Here is a 20,686-nt window from a genome sequence, read left to right as displayed (position 1 = left end):
AAACATTAACGTACATTCCACTCAGTTATCATTATAAAGGCTTAATTATACACATGTACCTGACCAGTTACAAATTCTGACATGTAACTAGTGACCTCTCAGAACATTTCAAGAACATGTAATCTATAGCAGAAAAATAACAATGATATAATGATCGGTTATATCCAGATTGTGCCTAAAAATTCAACATACTGGTATTTTAAAATTATCCAACCTTGTAGTTTCAAATGGTTTTATCAATGTAAAGTGCTCTTTGATACATTACCTATTGCCCGTGACACAGCGAGGTTTCCTCCTACGCGCCACATTTCTCCAACCTTCATAACAAACCCTCCCTCCTTCTGGATTCGCTCTCGCTCAGCCTGCAGTAAACATGTGACAGTTACAAAATGGAAAATATAAGAAGTCGATTTAGATATGGGATGCGTGCAAGAATGAGAAAAAAAGAAAATATATTACATAATCATATACAAATATGCTTCAAATAATGGCCAAAATGAAACAGGTGCAATAGTACACTGTGAGCTTATTTTTGCATAGACTTAAAGCTAAGCACACTGACAAGGTAGAGACTGAATAGGAGATGAGTGGCGCATACTGACAGGATAAAAAGTGGCGCATACTGACAGGGTGGAGAGTGGCACATACTGACAGTGTAAAGAGTGGTGGATACTGACAGGATAAAGACTGGCGCATACTGACAGGGTAAAGAGTGGCTCATACCGACAGGGTAAAAGAGTGGCGCATACTGATAGGGTAAAGAGTAGCGCATACTGACAGCCTGGAGAGTGGCGCATACTGACAGGATAAAGAGTGGCACATACTGACAGTGTAAAGAGTGGTGCATACTGACAGGGTATAGAGTGGTGCATACTGACAGGGTATAGAGTAGTGCATACTGACAGGGTGGAGAGTGGCACATACTGACAGTGTAAAGAGTGGTGCATACTGACAGGGTATAGAGTAGTGCATACTGACAGGGTGGAGAGTGGCGCATACTGACAGTGTAAAGAGTGGTGCATACTGACAGGGTATAGAGTGGTGCATACTGACAGGGTATAGAGTAGTGCATACTGACAGGGTGGAGAGTGGCGCATACTGACAGTGTAAAGAGTGGTGGATACTGACAGGATAAAGACTGGCGCATACTGACAGGGTAAAGAGTGGCTCATACCGACAGGGTAAAAGAGTGGCGCATACTGATAGGGTAAAGAGTAGCGCATACTGACAGCCTGGAGAGTGGCGCATACTGACAGGATAAAGAGTGGCACATACTGACAGGGTAAAGAGTGGCGCATACTGACAGCCTGGAGAGTGGCGCATACTGACAGCCTGGAGAGTGGCGAATACTGACAGGGTAAAAGAGTGGCGCATACTGATAGGGTAAAGAGTAGCGCATACTGACAGCCTGGAGAGTGGCGCATACTGACAGGATAAAGAGTGGCACATACTGACAGGGTAAAAAGTGGCGCATACTGACAGGGTAAAAAGTGGCGCATACTGACAGTGTAAAGAGTGGTGGATACTGACAGGGTAAAGAGTGGCGCATACTGACAGGGTAAAGACTGGCACATACTGACAGGGTAAAGAGTGGCGCATACTGATAGGGTAAAGAGTAGCGCATACTGACAGCCTGGAGAGTGGCGCATACTGACAGGATAAAGAGTGGCACATACTGACAGGGTAAAGAGTGGCACATACTGACAGGTTGGAGATTGGCGCATACTGACAGCCTGGAGAGTGGCGAATACTGACAGGGTAAAAGAGTGGCGCATACTGATAGGGTAAAGAGTAGCGCATACTGACAGCCTGGAGAGTGGCGCATACTGACAGGATAAAGAGTGGCACATACTGATAGGGTAAAGAGTAGCGCATACTGACAGCCTGGAGAGTGGCGCATACTGACAGGATAAAGAGTGGCACATACTGACAGGGTAAAAAGTGGCACATACTGACAGGGTAAAGAGTGGCACATACTGACAGGGTAAAAAGTGGCACATACTGACAGGGTAAAAAGTGGCACATACTGACAGGATAAAGAGTGGCACATACTGACAGGGTAAAAAGTGGCGCATACTGACAGGGTAAAGAGTGGCACATACTGACAGGGTAAAGAGTGGCACATACTGACAGGTTGGAGATTGGCGCATACTGACAGGGTAAAAGTGGCGCATACTGACAGCCTGGAGAGTGGCGCATACTGACAGGGTAAAAAGTGGCGAATACTGGCAGGGTAAAGAGTGGCACATACTGACAGGGTAAAGAGTGGCACATACTGACAGGCTGGAGATTGGCGCATACTGACAGGGTAAAAAGTGGCGCATACTGACAGGGTAAAGAGTGGCACATACTGACAGGTTGGAGATTGGCGCATACTGACAGGGTAAAAGTGGCGCATACTGACAGCCTGGAGAGTGGCGCATACTGACAGGGTAAAAAGTGGCGAATACTGGCAGGGTAAAGAGTGGCACATACTGACAGGGTAAAGAGTGGCACATACTGACAGGCTGGAGATTGGCGCATACTGACAGGGTAAAGAGTGGCGCATACTGACAGGGTAAAGAGTGGCACATACTGACAGGTTGGAGATTGGCGCATACTGACAGGGTAAAAGTGGCGCATACTGACAGCCTGGAGAGTGGCGCATACTGACAGGGTAAAAAGTGGCGAATACTGGCAGGGTAAAGAGTGGCACATACTGACAGGGTAAAGAGTGGCACATACTGACAGGCTGGAGATTGGCGCATACTGACAGGGTAAAAAGTGGCGCATACTGACAGCCTGGAGAGTGGCGAATACTGACAGTGTAAAGAGTGACACATACTGACAGGGTAAAGAGTGGCACATACTGACAGGTTGGAGATTGGCGCATACTGACAGGGTAAAGAGTGGTGGATACTGACAGCCTGGAGAGTGGCGCATACTGACAGTGTAAAGAGTGGCACATACTGACAGGGTAAAGAGTGGCACATACTGACAGGTTGGAGATTGGCGCATACTGACAGGGTAAAGAGTGGTGGATACTGACAGCCTGGAGATTGGCGCATACTGACAGGGTAAAGAGTGGCACATACTGACAGGCGGGAGAGTGGCGAATACTGACAGGGTAAAGAGTGGCGCATACTGACAGCCTGGAGAGTGGCGAATACTGACAGGGTAAAGAGTGGCGAATACTGACAGGCTGGAGAGTGGCGAATACTGACAGGGTAAAGAGTGGCACATACTGACAGCCTGGAGAGTGGCGAATACTGACAGGGTAAAGAGTGGCGAATACTGACAGGGTAAAGAGTGGCACATACTGACAGCCTGGAGAGTGGCGAATACTGACAGGGTAAAGAGTGGCGAATACTGACAGGGTAAAGAGTGGCGAATACTGACAGGGTAAAGAGTGGCACATACTGACAGGCTGGAGAGTGGCGAATACTGACAGGGTAAAGAGTGGCGAATACTGACAGGGTAAAGAGTGGCACATACTGACAGGGTAAAGAGTGGCACATACTGACAGGCTGGAGAGTGGCGAATACTGACAGGGTAAAGAGTGGCGCATACTGACAGCCTGGAGAGTGGCGAATACTGACAGGGTAAAGAGTGGCGAATACTGACAGGCTGGAGAGTGGCGAATACTGACAGGGTAAAGAGTGGCACATACTGACAGCCTGGAGAGTGGCGAATACTGACAGGGTAAAGAGTGGCGAATACTGACAGGGTAAAGAGTGGCACATACTGACAGCCTGGAGAGTGGCGAATACTGACAGGGTAAAGAGTGGCGAATACTGACAGGGTAAAGAGTGGCGAATACTGACAGGGTAAAGAGTGGCACATACTGACAGGCTGGAGAGTGGCGAATACTGACAGGGTAAAGAGTGGCACATACTGACAGCCTGGAGAGTGGCGAATACTGACAGGGTAAAGAGTGGCGAATACTGACAGGGTAAAGAGTGGCACATACTGACAGGGTAAAGAGTGGCACATACTGACAGGCTGGAGATTGGCGCATACTGACAGGGTAAAAAGTGGTGGATACTGACAGCCTGGAGAGTGGCGCATACTGACAGGTTGGAGATTGGCACATACTGACAGGGTAAAAAGTGGCGCATACTGACAGGGTAAAGAGTGGCACATACTGACAGGCTGGAGATTGGCGCATACTGACAGGGTAAAAAGTGGCGCATACTGACAGGGTAAAGAGTGGCACATACTGACAGGCTGGAGATTGGCGCATACTGACAGGGTAAAGAGTGGCACATACTGACAGGGTAAAAAGTGGCACATACTGACAGGGTAAAGAGTGGGGCATACTAAGAGGGTCAAGAATGGGGCATACTGACCAGGTAGAGAGAGGCACATACTGACCAGGTAGAGAGTGTTACATACTGACCAGGTATAGAGTGGTGCATACTGACCAGGTAGAGAGAGGCACATACTGACCAGGTAGAGAGTGGTGCATACTGACTATGTAAAGAGTGGTGCATACTGACCAGGTAGAGAGTGGTGCATACTGACCAGGTAGAGAGAGGTGCATACTGACCAGGTAGAGAGTGGCACATACTGACCAGGTAGAGAGAGGCGCATACTGACCAGGTAGAGAGTGGTGCATACTGACCAGATAGAGAGTGGTGCATACTGACCGGGTGAAGAGGAACACATACTGACAGGGTGGAGAGTGACACATCCTGACAGGTTGGAGAGGGGCACATACTAATAGGGTTAAGATTGTTGCATACTGACAGAGTGAAGGGTTGCACATACTGACAGAATGGAGAGTGGCACATACTGACAGGGTAAAGAGTGGCGCATACTGACAGGGTAAAGAGTGGGGCATACTGACAGGGTCAAGAATGGCGCATACTGACCAGGTAGAGAGAGGCGCGTACTGACCAGGTAGAGAGTGGTGCATACTGACCAGGTAGAGAGTGATGCATACTGACGGGGTGAAGAGTAGCACATACTGACAGGGTAAAGAGTGGTGCATACTGACAGGGTATAGAGTAGTGCATACTGACAGGGTGGAGAGTGGCGCATACTGACAGTGTAAAGAGTGGTGGATACTGACAGGATAAAGACTGGCGCATACTGACAGGGTAAAGAGTGGCTCATACCGACAGGGTAAAAGAGTGGCGCATACTGATAGGGTAAAGAGTAGCGCATACTGACAGCCTGGAGAGTGGCGCATACTGACAGGATAAAGAGTGGCACATACTGACAGGGTAAAGAGTGGCGCATACTGACAGGGTAAAGAGTGGCACATACTGACAGGCTGGAGATTGGCGCATACTGACAGGGTAAAGACTGGCACATACTGACAGGGTAAAGAGTGGCGCATACTGATAGGGTAAAGAGTAGCGCATACTGACAGCCTGGAGAGTGGCGCATACTGACAGGATAAAGAGTGGCACATACTGACAGGGTAAAGAGTGGCACATACTGACAGGTTGGAGATTGGTGCATACTGACAGCCTGGAGAGTGGCGAATACTGACAGGGTAAAAGAGTGGCGCATACTGATAGGGTAAAGAGTAGCGCATACTGACAGCCTGGAGAGTGGCGCATACTGACAGGATAAAGAGTGGCACATACTGACAGGGTAAAAAGTGGCACATACTGACAGGGTAAAGAGTGGCACATACTGACAGCCTGGAGAGTGGCGAATACTGACAGGGTAAAGAGTGGCACATACTGACAGGGTAAAGAGTGGCACATACTGACAGGTTGGAGATTGGCGCATACTGACAGGGTAAAAAGTGGCGCATACTGACAGCCTGGAGAGTGGCGCATACTGACAGGGTAAAGAGTGACACATACTGACAGGTTGGAGATTGGCACATACTGACAGGGTAAAAAGTGGCGCATACTGACAGGGTAAAGAGTGACACATACTGACAGGTTGGAGATTGGCACATACTGACAGGGTAAAAAGTGGCGCATACTGACAGGGTAAAGAGTGGCACATACTGACAGGCTGGAGATTGGCGCATACTGACAGCCTGGAGATTGGCACATACTGACAGGCTGGAGATTGGCACATACTGACAGGGTAAAGAGTGACACATACTGACAGGTTGGAGATTGGCACATACTGACAGGGTAAAAAGTGGCGCATACTGACAGGGTAAAGAGTGACACATACTGACAGGTTGGAGATTGGCACATACTGACAGGGTAAAAAGTGGCGCATACTGACAGGGTAAAGAGTGGCACATACTGACAGGCTGGAGATTGGCGCATACTGACAGGCTGGAGATTGGCACATACTGACAGGCTGGAGATTGGCACATACTGACAGGGTAAAGAGTGGCACATACTGACAGGGTAAAAAGTGGCACATACTGACAGGGTAAAGAGTGGGGCATACTAAGAGGGTCAAGAATGGGGCATACTGACCAGGTAGAGAGAGGCACATACTGACCAGGTAGAGAGTGTTACATACTGACCAGGTATAGAGTGGTGCATACTGACCAGGTAGAGAGAGGCACATACTGACCAGGTAGAGAGTGGTGCATACTGACTATGTAAAGAGTGGTGCATACTGACCAGGTAGAGAGTGGTGCATACTGACCAGGTAGAGAGAGGTGCATACTGACCAGGTAGAGAGTGGCACATACTGACCAGGTAGAGAGAGGCGCATACTGACCAGGAAGAGAGTGGTGCATACTGACCAGATAGAGAGTGGTGCATACTGACCGGGTGAAGAGGAACACATACTGACAGGGTGGAGAGTGACACATCCTGACAGGTTGGAGAGGGGCACATACTAATAGGGTTAAGATTGTTGCATACTGACAGAGTGAAGGGTTGCACATACTGACAGAATGGAGAGTGGCACATACTGACAGGGTAAAGAGTGGCGCATACTGACAGGGTAAAGAGTGGGGCATACTGACAGGGTCAAGAATGGCGCATACTGACCAGGTAGAGAGAGGCGCGTACTGACCAGGTAGAGAGTGGTGCATACTGACCAGGTAGAGAGTGATGCATACTGACGGGGTGAAGAGTAGCACATACTGACAGGGTGGAGATTGCCACATCCTGACAGGGTGGAGAGGGGCACATATCAATAGGGTTGAGAGTGTTGCATACTGACAGGGTGAAGAGAGGCACATACTGACCAGGTAAAAAGTGGTGCATACTGACCAGGTAGAGAGTGTTACATACTGACCAGGTAGAGAGTGACACATACTGACCAGGTAGAGAGTGGTGCATACTGACCACGTAGAGAGTGGGACATACTGACAAGGTAGAGAGTGGTGCATACTGACCAGGTAGAGAGTGGCACATACTGACCAGGTAGAGAGTGGGGCATACTGACAATGTAGAGAATGGCACATACTGACCAGGTAGAGAGTGGCACATACTAATTATGTAGAAAGTAGTGCATACTGACCAGGTAGAGAGTGGCACATATTGACAAGGTAGAGAGTGGTGCATACTGACCAGGTAGAGAGTGCCACATATTGACAGGGTAAAGAGTGCCACATACTGACCAGGTAGAGAGTGCCACATACTGACCAGGTAAACAGAGGCACATACTGACCAGGTAGAGTGGCGCATGCTGACGAGGTAGAGAGTAGTGCATACTGACCAGGCAGAGAGTGGTGCATACTGACCAGATAGAGAGTGGTGCATACTGACCAGGTAGAGAGTGGCACATACTGACCAGGTAGAAAGTGACACATACTGACCAGGTAGAGAGTGGCGCATACTGACCAGGTAGAGAGTGGTGCATACTGACCAGGTAGAGAATGGCACATACTGACCAGGTAGAGTGTGGTGCAAACTGACCAGGTAGAGAGTGGGGCATACTGACAAGGTAGAGAGTGGTGCCACATACTGACCAGGTAAAGAGAGGCACATACTGACCAGGTAAAGAGAGGCGAGTGGCGCATACTGATCAGGTAGAGTGGTGCATACTGACTAGGCAGAGAGTGGTGCATACTGACCAGGTAGAGAGTGGCACATACTGACCAGGTAGAGAATGGTGCATACTGACCAGGTAGAGAGTGGTGCATACTGACCAGGTAGAGAGTGGCACATACTGACCAGGAAGAGAGTGGCACATACTGACCAGGTAGAGAGTGGCGCATACTGACCAGGTAGAGAGAGGCGCATACTGACCAGGTAAAGAGTGGTGCATACTGACCAGGTATAGAGTGGCACATACTGACCAGGTAGAGAGTGGCACATACTGACCAGGTAGAGAGTGGTGCATACTGACCAGGTAGAGAGTGGCACATACTGACCAGGTAGAGAGTGGCACATACTGACCAGGTAGAGAGTGGCACATACTGACCAGGTAGAGAGTGGCACATACTGACCAGGTAGAGAGTGGCACATATTGACTAGGTAGAGAGTGGCACATACTGACCAGGTAGAGAGTGACACATACTGACCAGGTAGAGAGTGGCACATACTGACCAGGTAAAGATTGGCACATACTGACCAGGAAGTGAGTGGCACATTCTGATCAGGTAGACTTGCGCATACTGGCCAGGTAGAGACTAGCATATACTCACCAGGTTGTCTGGTTTGTGTGGCTCCATGTAGTTGGCTGCCTTCCCATTGTTAACAAGAACAGCCTGAGAGTCCCCCAGCCATGCCATGTATAGTCGAGACCCTCGCAATAGGCTTACCACACCGGTACATCCACTACGCCATTTCTGGAATAGAATAAATTGGTGTGCTAGCCCAAGTGTATCAAAAATACCTCTGTTTAAATCATACTCTCTCTAAGAATATATTGATAATGATTTTCTGTCAAAAAAATGAAAATAATAATAAGCAAGAAATATACTAGAATAATTACTCTACAAACTTGTGTACTCAACCCTTTTCTTGCATATTTAATGGCCTCATAAAGAAAATTAACACACAAAATTTGGTTAAAATATTAAGAACCAAACTTTGGAAGAACCAGAACATTAAACAGTATATTCAGTTAAGTTTAATGACTGTAGAGAGACTGGGGCATAGTATTGTCTTGGAGAATACATTATGTAGCAGATCAAAACAAAAGTAGAGCTTATAATGTTTCTCTCATGATAGCTTTACTTACACTAATTGTGGTAGATTGAACACTTAAGGTGAAATATGTATGAGCAAGTATTTAATATGTAAGCAATATTTATTGATGAAAAATATTCTAATGTCAGGTATCATATTTAGACTGGGAGATTGGTCGAGCAATGTGTGGAAGGATAAACATGGTAATCAAGGGATATAAACAAAGGATAAAGGAGGGAGAAATTGAAGTTGGGTACACAACAAAGGTGTTTTTATTTAATTGCGGGTCTCTTTTTGTGCAAATTTTTACCAGGCATGTATGTGTTATTTAGATTGTCTTGGGTGTGTGAAGAGTTTTCATCAATATAATTAATATAAAGGCAATGAACACTAACTAACACTCCAGTCTTATTCATGGTCACTGCACACTGCACACTGCACAAGATCCTTTGTTCAACATCTTCTCCTGTTTCATTCCAATCTTTGTTCTCAAAAGAGTAGCATCATATCTTATACAATTAACATAATCATAGATTTGAAATACTAGCACCTAGGAAGATATTTTGTATTGTCTATCTTTTGTGTGTTTGTATATGTAATGTTGTATTAACTATTTGTATGCTCTATTCTTTCACTGATTTAACGCAGTCATATTTATTTTAAGTTCTTTTTTTATGAAATAATAATATTTTAAATCTAAACTCAAATCAAACCCAGAATCAGAACAGACGGTTACATATACATAATCAAGTGTTGTTACTTCAATGGTTTGAAATAAATTAGGTGAAAGAGCAGGAATAACAAGAACAATTTCAAGAATAAGTTTGCAAATAAACGTCAATCAGTTAAACAAAGCATGATCACAATACCAATTTTTAATGAAGAGACAGTCAATTTATTACGCATTAACAGCGGCTTTTGGCAATCAGTTTTAAAGGGGCTGTCTCACGTATGATAAAATAGCGAAAAAAAAAGAAAATTGTCGAAAACTAACATGAACTTGGCATTGATGTGTACAATCAATATTTACACCTCAACTTCCATTCCTTAAATGAACTGCCTTTCGGCAATTGCGTTCATCAATCGATGAACGCAACATCTTCGGATATGTTCGGATCGTAATTCATTGCATAACAATATACATGAAAGCTATTGATCTTGTTAATGGTTGTATTGAGTCAGCAGGTCCCGTAAAGTATAGATCAACATTTTAGGAAGTGTTAGTTTATTATATTTTAAATATATTGGTGCCAGAAGTGTTTCAATTTTTACGTTTTAAAGTGATTTCAAGTGGTTGATCTTTTCCCGCGTTATTGTGACGTCATTTGAAAAAAATGTTTCCGGTTATAGTTGGGTCGTTCTATTTACAGAATGGGTAAGAACGGATTACTGAAAAGTTTTCTTAAATGAAATTAAATAGTTTTTTAACAATTCTTGAATGAAATAATGAACTATTGGTGTAAATATAAGGAATGAATTGCGGGGTTGATGTCATTATCGGGGATATTCATGAACGCAATTGGGTTGGTCAAAGTACACGTGGAGTCCTTCGGACTCCACACACATTGACCAACCCAATTGCATTCATATCCCGATAATGACATCAACCCCGCAATTCATTCCTTAATTGAAACTTACTATCTGAAGTAGCACATAGTTTACAATTTTTCAAGTTTAGCAGTTATTTCATATTTTTCCATTAAAAAAGATTACTGGGTATGTCTACCAGGTAGAGTTCATTCCTTATGCGTGATTGGCTAGTCAGTGTTATCACGTGATATTACCGAGGTAGGTGTATAGTTTAATTATGTCACCCAATTAGGATAAGCCTTTGTAGCGCAGTGAGTAAGAAGCTGGATTACAATTTTGGCAACGCGGGTTCAAACCCAGTCTCCGACACAATTTTGTTTTACATTTTGGTACTTTTTTTTTACAATTATGATATCAAAGCGAAACACATTCCATTAAATAATTGTCTAGAGATTCGTTACAGAAAATACTTTTTTTGGTGCCAATCTGTGACACAGTCACTTTAAGGACTTGTATTTGTTCTTGCAAGCACAATTTAAAGCTACAATTAAATAGGCCACTCAAAATAAAAAAAATGCTGTAAAAAAAACGGTATGTGTATGGTGGATTTGGGGGGTAATCAGCCCTTCTCTTCAGAAGTAAGTAAAGCACTGTCGACAGAAGTTAGTGTTTCCTCTTTGTGTGAAGTTTATTGAAAATCCTTAATAACATATTGTGCACTTGATTCGAAGTTCATTTCGTTGTTATTCGTAGAGCAACAGCCTAGATCATTAAAACTTTGAATGTAAAGTTCATTTGCAAGCAGTAGTAGTGTGCAGATAAATTGACAAAGTAGATACAACAGCTGTACGTACCTCTTTCCTAGCCTTGGTAATGAACTGTTCGTCCGTGAGCCTGAACGCTTCTGTGCAGGCACGAGCGGGGTCAGTGGCAAGGTTGCAGTGACGTACAAGGTGAGTCAGAATGTGCTTTGCTGCAAACATGGATGCATCTGATCCTGCATGCCCGTCAAATATCCCATAGAAAGCCTGAGGGGTCTGGTCCTGACAAGTTCAACACAAACTGTTGGCCATATATAAGATGCCAGATATAATCAGATAAATAATTTTTAAATAAATCAAATAAATTGAGTTACTGGTTTGTTACTCTGAGGTTTTTAAACTTTAAAACATTATTTTTCTTTATAAGAGAAAACAGCAATATAAGTAATATTAATACATCTAATACAAAACATGGTAGAATTTAAACAATATAAAATTGTATAATGCTTTGAGTAAGAGATATCAAATGAGCCTTTGATTTGATGAGATTGTATATGGGTATAGCAAATCATATAAATCATATCCTTTGTCAAAGTAAAAAAGTTAAAGACTTCATTAATGCAAATGTTGCAGACTGCTGTTTGTAGATATTGCCGCACCTTGATGTCATAAAGTGCATTGAGATCCTGGACAATGACGTGTTTGTCCTCCATCTTCCTGCGCGTGTTCTTGATGGCGTGGTGTGACACCACCGGCTCTTTCCCCGCAATGTTGAATACCGGGAAATTGTCCAGCCATGCCTTACACACCAACCCCAGCACATCTAGCACATGGTCATGCAGACTTTTGGCATCATATTCTGTCAAGTTACATGTAACAAGAGAACATATTTTACAGCAGAAAAATAATTTGATAATATTCTTGGTCTTTGAAATGACAAAATTGAGAGAAAAAAACTCTAAAGAATGTCTACAAACAAAAGAGAAAGATGTTGACCAGTGAACTCTTTTTAAAAACAATTTTATTCAATGCCCACATGTGTCGATGCTCACCTATGTCCTCGTCATTGCTGGTGGGGTTTGCGTTGTCCCCGTTAGTCTGTGCATCATTCCCTGGAGGGCTGGGATCACGCCACTTGTCCTCTGTAACATACCCTGCCAGGTCCTCCACCTCTATGTGTCGGTATACATCCCGCGCTAACAGGTACGAGAACCCTGCAGGACACCCCCTGTCAACAATGTTACTTATTAGTCATAAATTATGATTTTTTATAATTTTAAGTTGTCTACCTGAGGTGTGTGTCTGATTTCAAAAATATTTTTAACCGAAGGACCAAATGAGTGCCACCTCCTGGAGAGAAGTTAATTATCATAATAATTGTTCTTTAACATTGAATAGTTGAACAGTTTTCCAAAGAAATTATGTCATACATCTTTATGCAGTATAATGGACATGATATCTCATTTTGATTGAATGCGACTGGATCTTTGACCTACTGATAATAGGGATAATCTATACCATCAAGCAGCAACCAACCACTGAAGTTTCCTTGTTTTGATTAATTGTGCAGACAATTTTCATAACATAGTTGACCTGACCATTACCAGGTAAACTACCATGAAGACTTATATACGTCTGACAGACTTTTCCGAATTTGCAAACCTTTTATGCCTCATTTTTTCAAAGGCAGCAAAAATGCTTAATTTAGAGTCATTCTTATAAAGCTTTAATTTTGAAATCAGAAATTCTACAATATGATGGCCACTTGTTTTTCTATAAAAAAAATGAGTAATTTTATCTTTCCTCTTTCAACCAGTGCGTTTTTGGGGGAAATGCTTTACACCCCATAGATGGAGGCATTTAATTTGAAGACAGTGAGATACTCTGGTAATGCTCAGGTTATGAATAATGCTGATACTGCAGGTGCCAACTCTACTGCCTTGGACTGGCAGGTGTCCACTCTACTGCCTGTGACTGACAGGTGCCCACTCTACTGTCTGTGACTGGCAGGTGCCCACTCTACTGTCTGTGACTTGCAGGTGTCCACTCTACTGCCTGGGACTGGCAGGTGCCCACTCTACTGTCTGTGACTGGCAGGTGCCCACTCTACTGTCTGTGACATGCAGGTGCCCACTCTACTGCCTGGGACTGGCAGGTGCCCACTCTACTGTCTGTGACATGCAGGTGCCCACTCTACTGCCTGGGACTGGCAGGTGCCAACTCTACTGCCTGGGACTGGCAGGTGCCACTTCTACTGCATGGGACTTGCAGGTGTCCACTCAACTGTCAGTGACTGGCAAGTGCCCACTTTACTGCCTTGGACAGACAGGTGACCACCCTACTGCCTGGCACTGGCAGGTGCAAACTACTGTTTGGGACTGGCAGGTGCCCACTCTTCTGCCTGGGACTGGCATGTGCCCACTCTACTGTCTGTGACTTGCAGGTGTCCACTCTACTGCCTGGGACTAGCAGGTGCCAACTCTATGCCTGGAACTGGCAGGTGCCACTTCTACTGCATGGGACTTGCAGGTATCCACTCAACTGTCAGTGACTGGCAGGTGCCCACTCTACTGCCTTGGACAGGCAGGTGACCACCCTACTGCCTTGCACTGGCAGGTGCAAACTACTGTTTGGGACTGGCAGGAGCCAACTCTTCTGCCTGGGACTGGCAGGTGCCACCTCCACTGCCTTAGACAGGCAAGTGCCAACTATAATGCCTTTGACTTGCAGGTTCCCACTCTACTGCCTTGGACTGGTAGGTGCCCACTTTACTGCCTTGGACTGGTAGGTGCCCACTTTACTGCCTGAGACTAGCAGGTGACCACTCTACTGTCTGTGACTGACAAATGCCTACTCTACTGTCTGTGACTGGCAGGTGCCCACTCTACTGCCTGAGACTAGCAGGTGACCACTCTACTGTCTGTGACTGGCAGGTGCCCACTCTACTGCCTGTGACTGGCTGGTGCCCTATCTACTGCCTGTGACTGGCAGGTGCCCACTCTACTGTCTGTGACTGGCATGTGCAAACTCTACTGGCTGTGACTGGCAGGTACCCACTCTACTGTCTGTGACTGGCATGTGCCCACTCTACTGGCTGTGACTGGTAGATGCCCACTCTACTGCCTGTGACTTGCAGGTGCCCACTCTACTGTCTGTGACTGACAGGTGCCCACTCTGCTGCCTGGGACTGGCAGGTGTCCACTCTACTGCCTGTGACTTGCAGGTGTCCACTCTGCTGCCTGGGACTGGCAGGTGTCCACTCTACTGCCTGTGACTTACAGGTGCCCACTCTGCTGCCTGGGACTGGCAGGTGTCCACTCTACTGCCTGTGACTTGCAGGTGTCCACTCTGCTGCCTGGGACTGGCAGGTGTCCACTCTACTGCCTGTGACTTGCAGGTGTTCACTCTGCTGCCTGGGACTGGCATGTGCCCACTCTACTGCCTGTGACTTGCAGGTGTCCACTCTGCTGCCTGGGACTGGCAGGTGTCCACTCTACTGCCTGTGATTGGCAGATGCCAACTCTACGGCCTGGGACTGGCAGGTGCCCACTATACGGCCTTGGACTGGCAGGTGCCCACTCTACTGCCTGGGACTGACAGGTGTCCACTCTACTGCCTGTGACTGGCATGTGCCCACTCTACTGTCTGTGACTGGCATGTGCCAACTCTACTGGCTGTGACTGGCATGTGCCAACTCTACTGGCTGTGACTGGCATGTGCCAACTCTACTGGCTGTGACTGGCATGTACCCACTCTACTGTCTGTGACTGACAGGTGCCCACTCTTCTGCCTGTGACTGGTAGGTGCCCACTCTACTGCCTGTGACTGACATGTGCCCACTCTACTGCCTGTGACTGACATGTGCCCACTCTACTGTCTGTGACTGACATGTGCCCACTCTACTGCCTGTGACTGGCATGTACCCACTCTACTGTCTGTGACTGACATGTGCCCACTCTACTGTCTGTGACTGACATGTGCCAACTCTACTGGCTGTGACTGGCATGTACCCACTCTACTGTCTGTGACTGACATGTGCCCACTCTTCTGCCTGTGACTGGTAGGTGCCCACTCTACTGCCTGTGACTGGCAGGTGCCCACTCTACTGCCTGAGACTGGCAAGTGCCAACTCTACTGTCTGTGACTGACAAATGCCTACTCTACTGTCTGTGACTGGCAGGTGCCCACTCTACTGCCTGTGACTGGCAGGTGCCACCTCTACTGCCTTGGCCTGGCAGGTGCCAACTCTACTGTCTGTGACTGGCAGGTGCCAACTCTAATGCCTGGGACTGGTACGTGCCAATATTTATGCCCTGGACTGGCAGGTTCCCACATTCCTGCCTTGGCCTGGCAGGTGCCCTCTCTACTGTCTGGGACTGGCAGGTGCCCACTCTACTGTCTGGGACTGGCAGGTGCCTACTCTACTGTCTGGGACTGACAGATGCCTACTCTACTGTCTGTGACTGGCAGGTGCCCACTCTACTGCCTGTGACTGGCAGGTGCCACCTCTACTGCCTTGGCCTGGCAGGTGCCAACTCTACTGTCTGTGACTGGCAGGTGCCAACTCTAATGCCTGGGACTAGTATGTGCCAATATTTATGCCCTGGACTGGCAGGTTCCCACATTCCTGCCTTGGACTGGCAGGTGCCCTCTCTACTGTCTGGGACTGGCAGGTACCCACTTAGCTACACTCTTAGAGTGGGCATCTGCCAGTCCACAGCCTGGTTATTTAGTTATTAGTATACTATTGTATAACCTTATATCACATTTATGTATGTATGTGCTTAGTGTACCAAAAAACGTGTAAACTTATGTTGCATACAGCATGGGTAGCTTGCTTTTAAACAAGGTATAATACCACATGTGTGTTTATCTCAGATGGTGATTTCTATGACTATTTTTTTCAGTATGTGATTTTTTTTAATTCCAGTAACATACTATTTTTAACTGTGTTGTAGACATCAAAACAGATCTACATAGGCAACCTGAGAAAATTACTACTTACTCCTGAAACTGTGCTGCTCTTTCACAAAAAAAAATCCTGGATACCTTACTAACTTTTCAAAGTTATCTAGACAAATTGCCCAATTGGACAGTAATTGAGCATGTCTTATGTTCCTTGCATACTGCCAGTTTCCAGGTTGATGATGGATAAACCACAAGGGTAAAATTTTCATCTATTCTTTACTCAAAACAATTCTTGCCATCAGAGCTTAGCTACTGCTGATTAAAAAGAACTGTACCAAGTGTATACCCTGTACAGCCAAGCTACCAGTATAAAAAGATACCAAGTGCATATCCTGTACAAGCAAGCTACCGGTATAGAATGGTATCATGTGCATACCCTGTACAATCAAGCTACCAGTATAGAACTGAATGGTACCAAGTGCATACCCTATACAACCAAGCTACCGGTATAGAATGGTACCAAGTGCATACCCTGTACAACCAAGCTACCGGTATAGAATGGTACCAAGTGCATACCCTGTACAACACAAGCTACCGGTATAGAATGGTACCAAGTGCATACCCTGTACAACACAAGCTACTGGTATAGAATGGTACCAAGTGCATGTCCTGTACAACACAAGCTACCAGTAAAGAATGGTACCAAGTGCATACCCTGTACAACCAAGCTACCGGTATGGAAAGATACCACGTGCATACCCTGTACAACCAAGCTACCGGTATAGAAAGATACCATGTGCATGCCCTGTACAACCAAGCTACCGGTATAGAAAGATACCACGTGCATACCCTGTACAACCAAGCTACCAGTATAGAATGATACCAAGTGCATACCCTGTACAACCAAGCTACCAGTATAGAATGGTACCAAGTGCATACCCTGTACAACACAAGCTACTGGTATAGAATGGTACCAAGTGCATACCCTGTACAACCAAGCTACCAGTATAGAATGGTACCAAGTGCATACCCTGTACAACCAAGCTACCAGTATAGAATGGTACCAAGTGCATACCCTGTACAACCAAGCTACCGGTATAGAAAGATACCACGTGCATATCCTGTACAACCAAGCTACCGGTATAGAAAGATACCACGTGCGTATCCTGTACAACCAAGGTCCTGGTATAAAATGGTACTAAGTACATAATTATCCTGTACAACCAAGCTACCAGTATAGAATGGTACCAAGTGCATGTCCTGTACAACACAAGCTACTGGTATAGAATGATACAAAGTGCATACCCTGTACAACCAAGCTACCAGTATAGAATGGTACCAATTGCATGTCCTGTACAACCAAGCTCCTGGTATAGAATGATACAAAGTGCATACCCTGTACAACCAAGCTACCAGTATAGAATGGTACCAAGTGCATGTCCTGTACAACCAAGCTACCGGTATAGAATGGTACCAAGTGCATGTCCTGTACAACCAAGCTACCGGTATAGAATGGTACCAAGTGCATGTCCTGTACAACCAAGCTACCGGTATAGAATGGTACCAAGTGCATACCCTGTACAACACAAGCTACTGGTATAGAATGGTACCAAGTGCATACCCTGTACAACCAAGCTACCAGTATAGAATGGTACCAAGTGTATACCCTGTACAACACAAGCTACTGGTATAGAATGGTACCAAGTGCATGTCCTGTACAACACAAGCTACCAGTATAGAATGGTACCAAGTGCATACCCTGTACAACACAAGCTACCGGTATAAAATGGTACCAAGTGCATGTCCTGTACAACCAAGCTACCGGTATAGAATGGTACCAAGTGCATGTCCTGTACAACCAAGCTCCTGGTATAGAATGATACAAAGTGCATACCCTGTACAACCAAGCTACCAGTATAGAATGGTATCAAAAGCATGTCCTGTACAACACAAGCTACCGGTATAGAATGATACAAAGTGCATACCCTGTACGTTAAGCTACAAAAAATCTTACTATGTGTCTCTGATTAACTTTCTATGTCAGCAAAGAGGTTGGTAAAAAACAACGGATATCAAATAGGTATGTCGAAATCAGTTAAATAACAAGAATGGTGTTGGACCTATACTGCTGTCCATCTGATGCAGGTCAGTTCTGATATCATGTCTCCTATGCATTGGACCGATATTGTTCAATTAGTACAGCATGATAATAAGTGCATTCTTGAAGATGACTACCAAGCGGCTGGATACAGGTTATATGGTACTCATTGATAGATTATTGGTGCTATTTTCAGACTAACCTAGATGCATTAACATCAACTTTAAAATAATTAACGTGGACCACATTCTAAAATGTCCACATTTACAGTACATGTACCTGTCTGAATATGAAATCTGTTGCTGAGCACTATGCAAATACACGTACCATTTTTTGTTTAACTTACACAACACAACACAACAATGAACAACATTAATTCTTATTAAAGGTTAAACACTTAGTACTAATTAATTTCTCTGTACATTTCATTGCAAACAGACAACACTTCAGATTGGAAATAATTGCCATTTCTAGAGTTTCACGTATATGACAACCAAACATACTGGAAGACAGCCAAGTTCTGGTCCAAAAAAAATTAATTAATCTCTAAGATATTTTTTTTTCTCTCTGAGTGCAGGTTTTGTACTGAATTTTAAGTAAAACAGCTATAAATTATGTGCATCACTCTGACCTGAACAAATACCAATCTGAAGTAGCATGAGGCCTTAACAAAAAATACATTTGGTTCCGGCTACCCGACCCTACCTTTGAAATAGGTGCTGACTGCTGACTCTACTGTTTTTATAGTAAGTTGGTAAAAAAAATGAAATAAATATATATATATTTATTTGTTTTTAAGTTTGTGTTTTAATATGTAGTTCAAAACCTTTAAAGCTTTGTAAAGAAAATTACTTTAACACCATTCTTCAATGCTAACAATAATGTTCTCACATAAAGCATAATAAAAAATAATTAAAAAAACCTACCTACCCTACCTGTTTTTGAAAAGGATTTAACCAAACCTTTTTTTTTGGCCTGAGCATTTTCAATCATAATTTGAGAGGGCATGCTGGACCACATCCTGGTACAATGAAGACTTTCTTCACATTTAGAACAAAATGCAATCATGATTTAATCAGATTTGGTCTGCACTATAGATGAAGGGCCAAACTGAAACTGTTTCTGACTTGGAATAGTTTCTATTAGCATAATTCTATGAAATCTTTGCGAAACTTCAAAAGTTACTCTAACATATGGGGACACATAATTATGAGGCCTATATTCAGAAAAAAACTTTGTTGCAAGTTTAAGTTCAGCCAGACCAGTTTCAAAGGCAATGGCAATGGCGAAAACCTTACTGTGTATGCCAGACAAGACAACGATTTAGAGAAAAATACTGTTAAGAATGCTTTCAAAGGCAGTTATGTCAGGTGCATCCAGGTTTCCTGGTTCATTGTTTGGGATGAAAAACATCCTCGATTCGGTAAGTATAAACATTGTTTTTGATATGTTTCAACAATAATTTGTTGAAAGATCTTGTGCACCGAATGAAGAGGAATTTCTGGTTTACACTTGTTTTAGATGAAAATCATGTCTGTATTAAAATAACTCGTGAAAACAATGCAAGTTCCTACTAGGCTTACCAATTCACTCAATGCACTTTATGCTTCAAAACTACTATTTTATACCATTCTCTTTCGTGCAAATCTTATCCAACCACAAGGTTGTTTCTAAAAAATAATGTTGAAACATATCGAAAACAATGTTTATAGTCACCGAATCGAGGATGTTTTGCATCGGAAACAATGAACCAGGAAACCTGGACACACTTGACATTACTGCCCTTGGATTTGATGTCATAACATTATAGCATACATGCCATATCCCCCGGCGGGAGATAAAAATCTCCCGGAATTTAAGAATATTTTTAATTTTTTTTAGATATTTTACATCAGGCAATAATGACAAAGTGAAACCACAGTATGTGAGTGAAACTGAATGTAAAGAAACAACTCCGCAAGGGTGAAATGACTGTTTAAAAGAGGTTTGATAAATGCGAAAAGGCAACCTTAACAACAAGTGATCAATTAATTCGCAGTATTGATCAAAGGCAAAGAAATATTACTATTTTGGAAAAGGAAGAAATTAATAATTTTCATTCCATTCTCTTAGTGTCTGAATGTCATCATAGCTGATAGTATTAAGCAGAATTTTTTAAAAGGCATTGGAGGAAGTTAAATTTAATTTACAGTATTACGGATAATGACATGACAGTGTATCATAAGAATATGATAAATCATGACATATAATAATTCTGTATAATGAAAAAGTTAGAGGTTTTCATAGCAAAATATATGTGAATACATTTTTTGTACTTGCGTCTAAAAATACGTCAACTTAAACCTGCTAAAAAATCCACCTGAATACTACCAAAATCCCCCTGAATTTTCAGT

General features: G+C 44.2%; 1 protein-coding gene across 1 annotated transcript in view; it reads right to left on the bottom strand.

Annotated features, from left to right (window-relative positions):
• The window catches only part of LOC128231277 (protein phosphatase 1E-like), a 28,471-nt gene that overhangs the window by 7,115 nt on the left and 670 nt on the right, over window positions 1-20,686 (bottom strand). The window contains exons 2-6 of the mRNA XM_052943884.1: window positions 12,340-12,515; window positions 11,947-12,146; window positions 11,381-11,569; window positions 8,510-8,653; window positions 266-362 (exon numbers count right to left, since the gene is read on the bottom strand). Of these exons, the coding sequence (XP_052799844.1) occupies window positions 266-362; window positions 8,510-8,653; window positions 11,381-11,569; window positions 11,947-12,146; window positions 12,340-12,515 (806 nt within the window). The remainder of the gene's footprint in view (window positions 1-265; window positions 363-8,509; window positions 8,654-11,380; window positions 11,570-11,946; window positions 12,147-12,339; window positions 12,516-20,686) is intronic.

The sequence above is a fragment of the Mya arenaria genome, chromosome 4 (assembly GCF_026914265.1).
Source record: "Mya arenaria isolate MELC-2E11 chromosome 4, ASM2691426v1".
In the NCBI taxonomy this organism is placed as follows: Eukaryota; Metazoa; Mollusca; class Bivalvia; order Myida; family Myidae; genus Mya; species Mya arenaria.
This window is presented reverse-complemented; position numbering and strand designations above follow the sequence as displayed.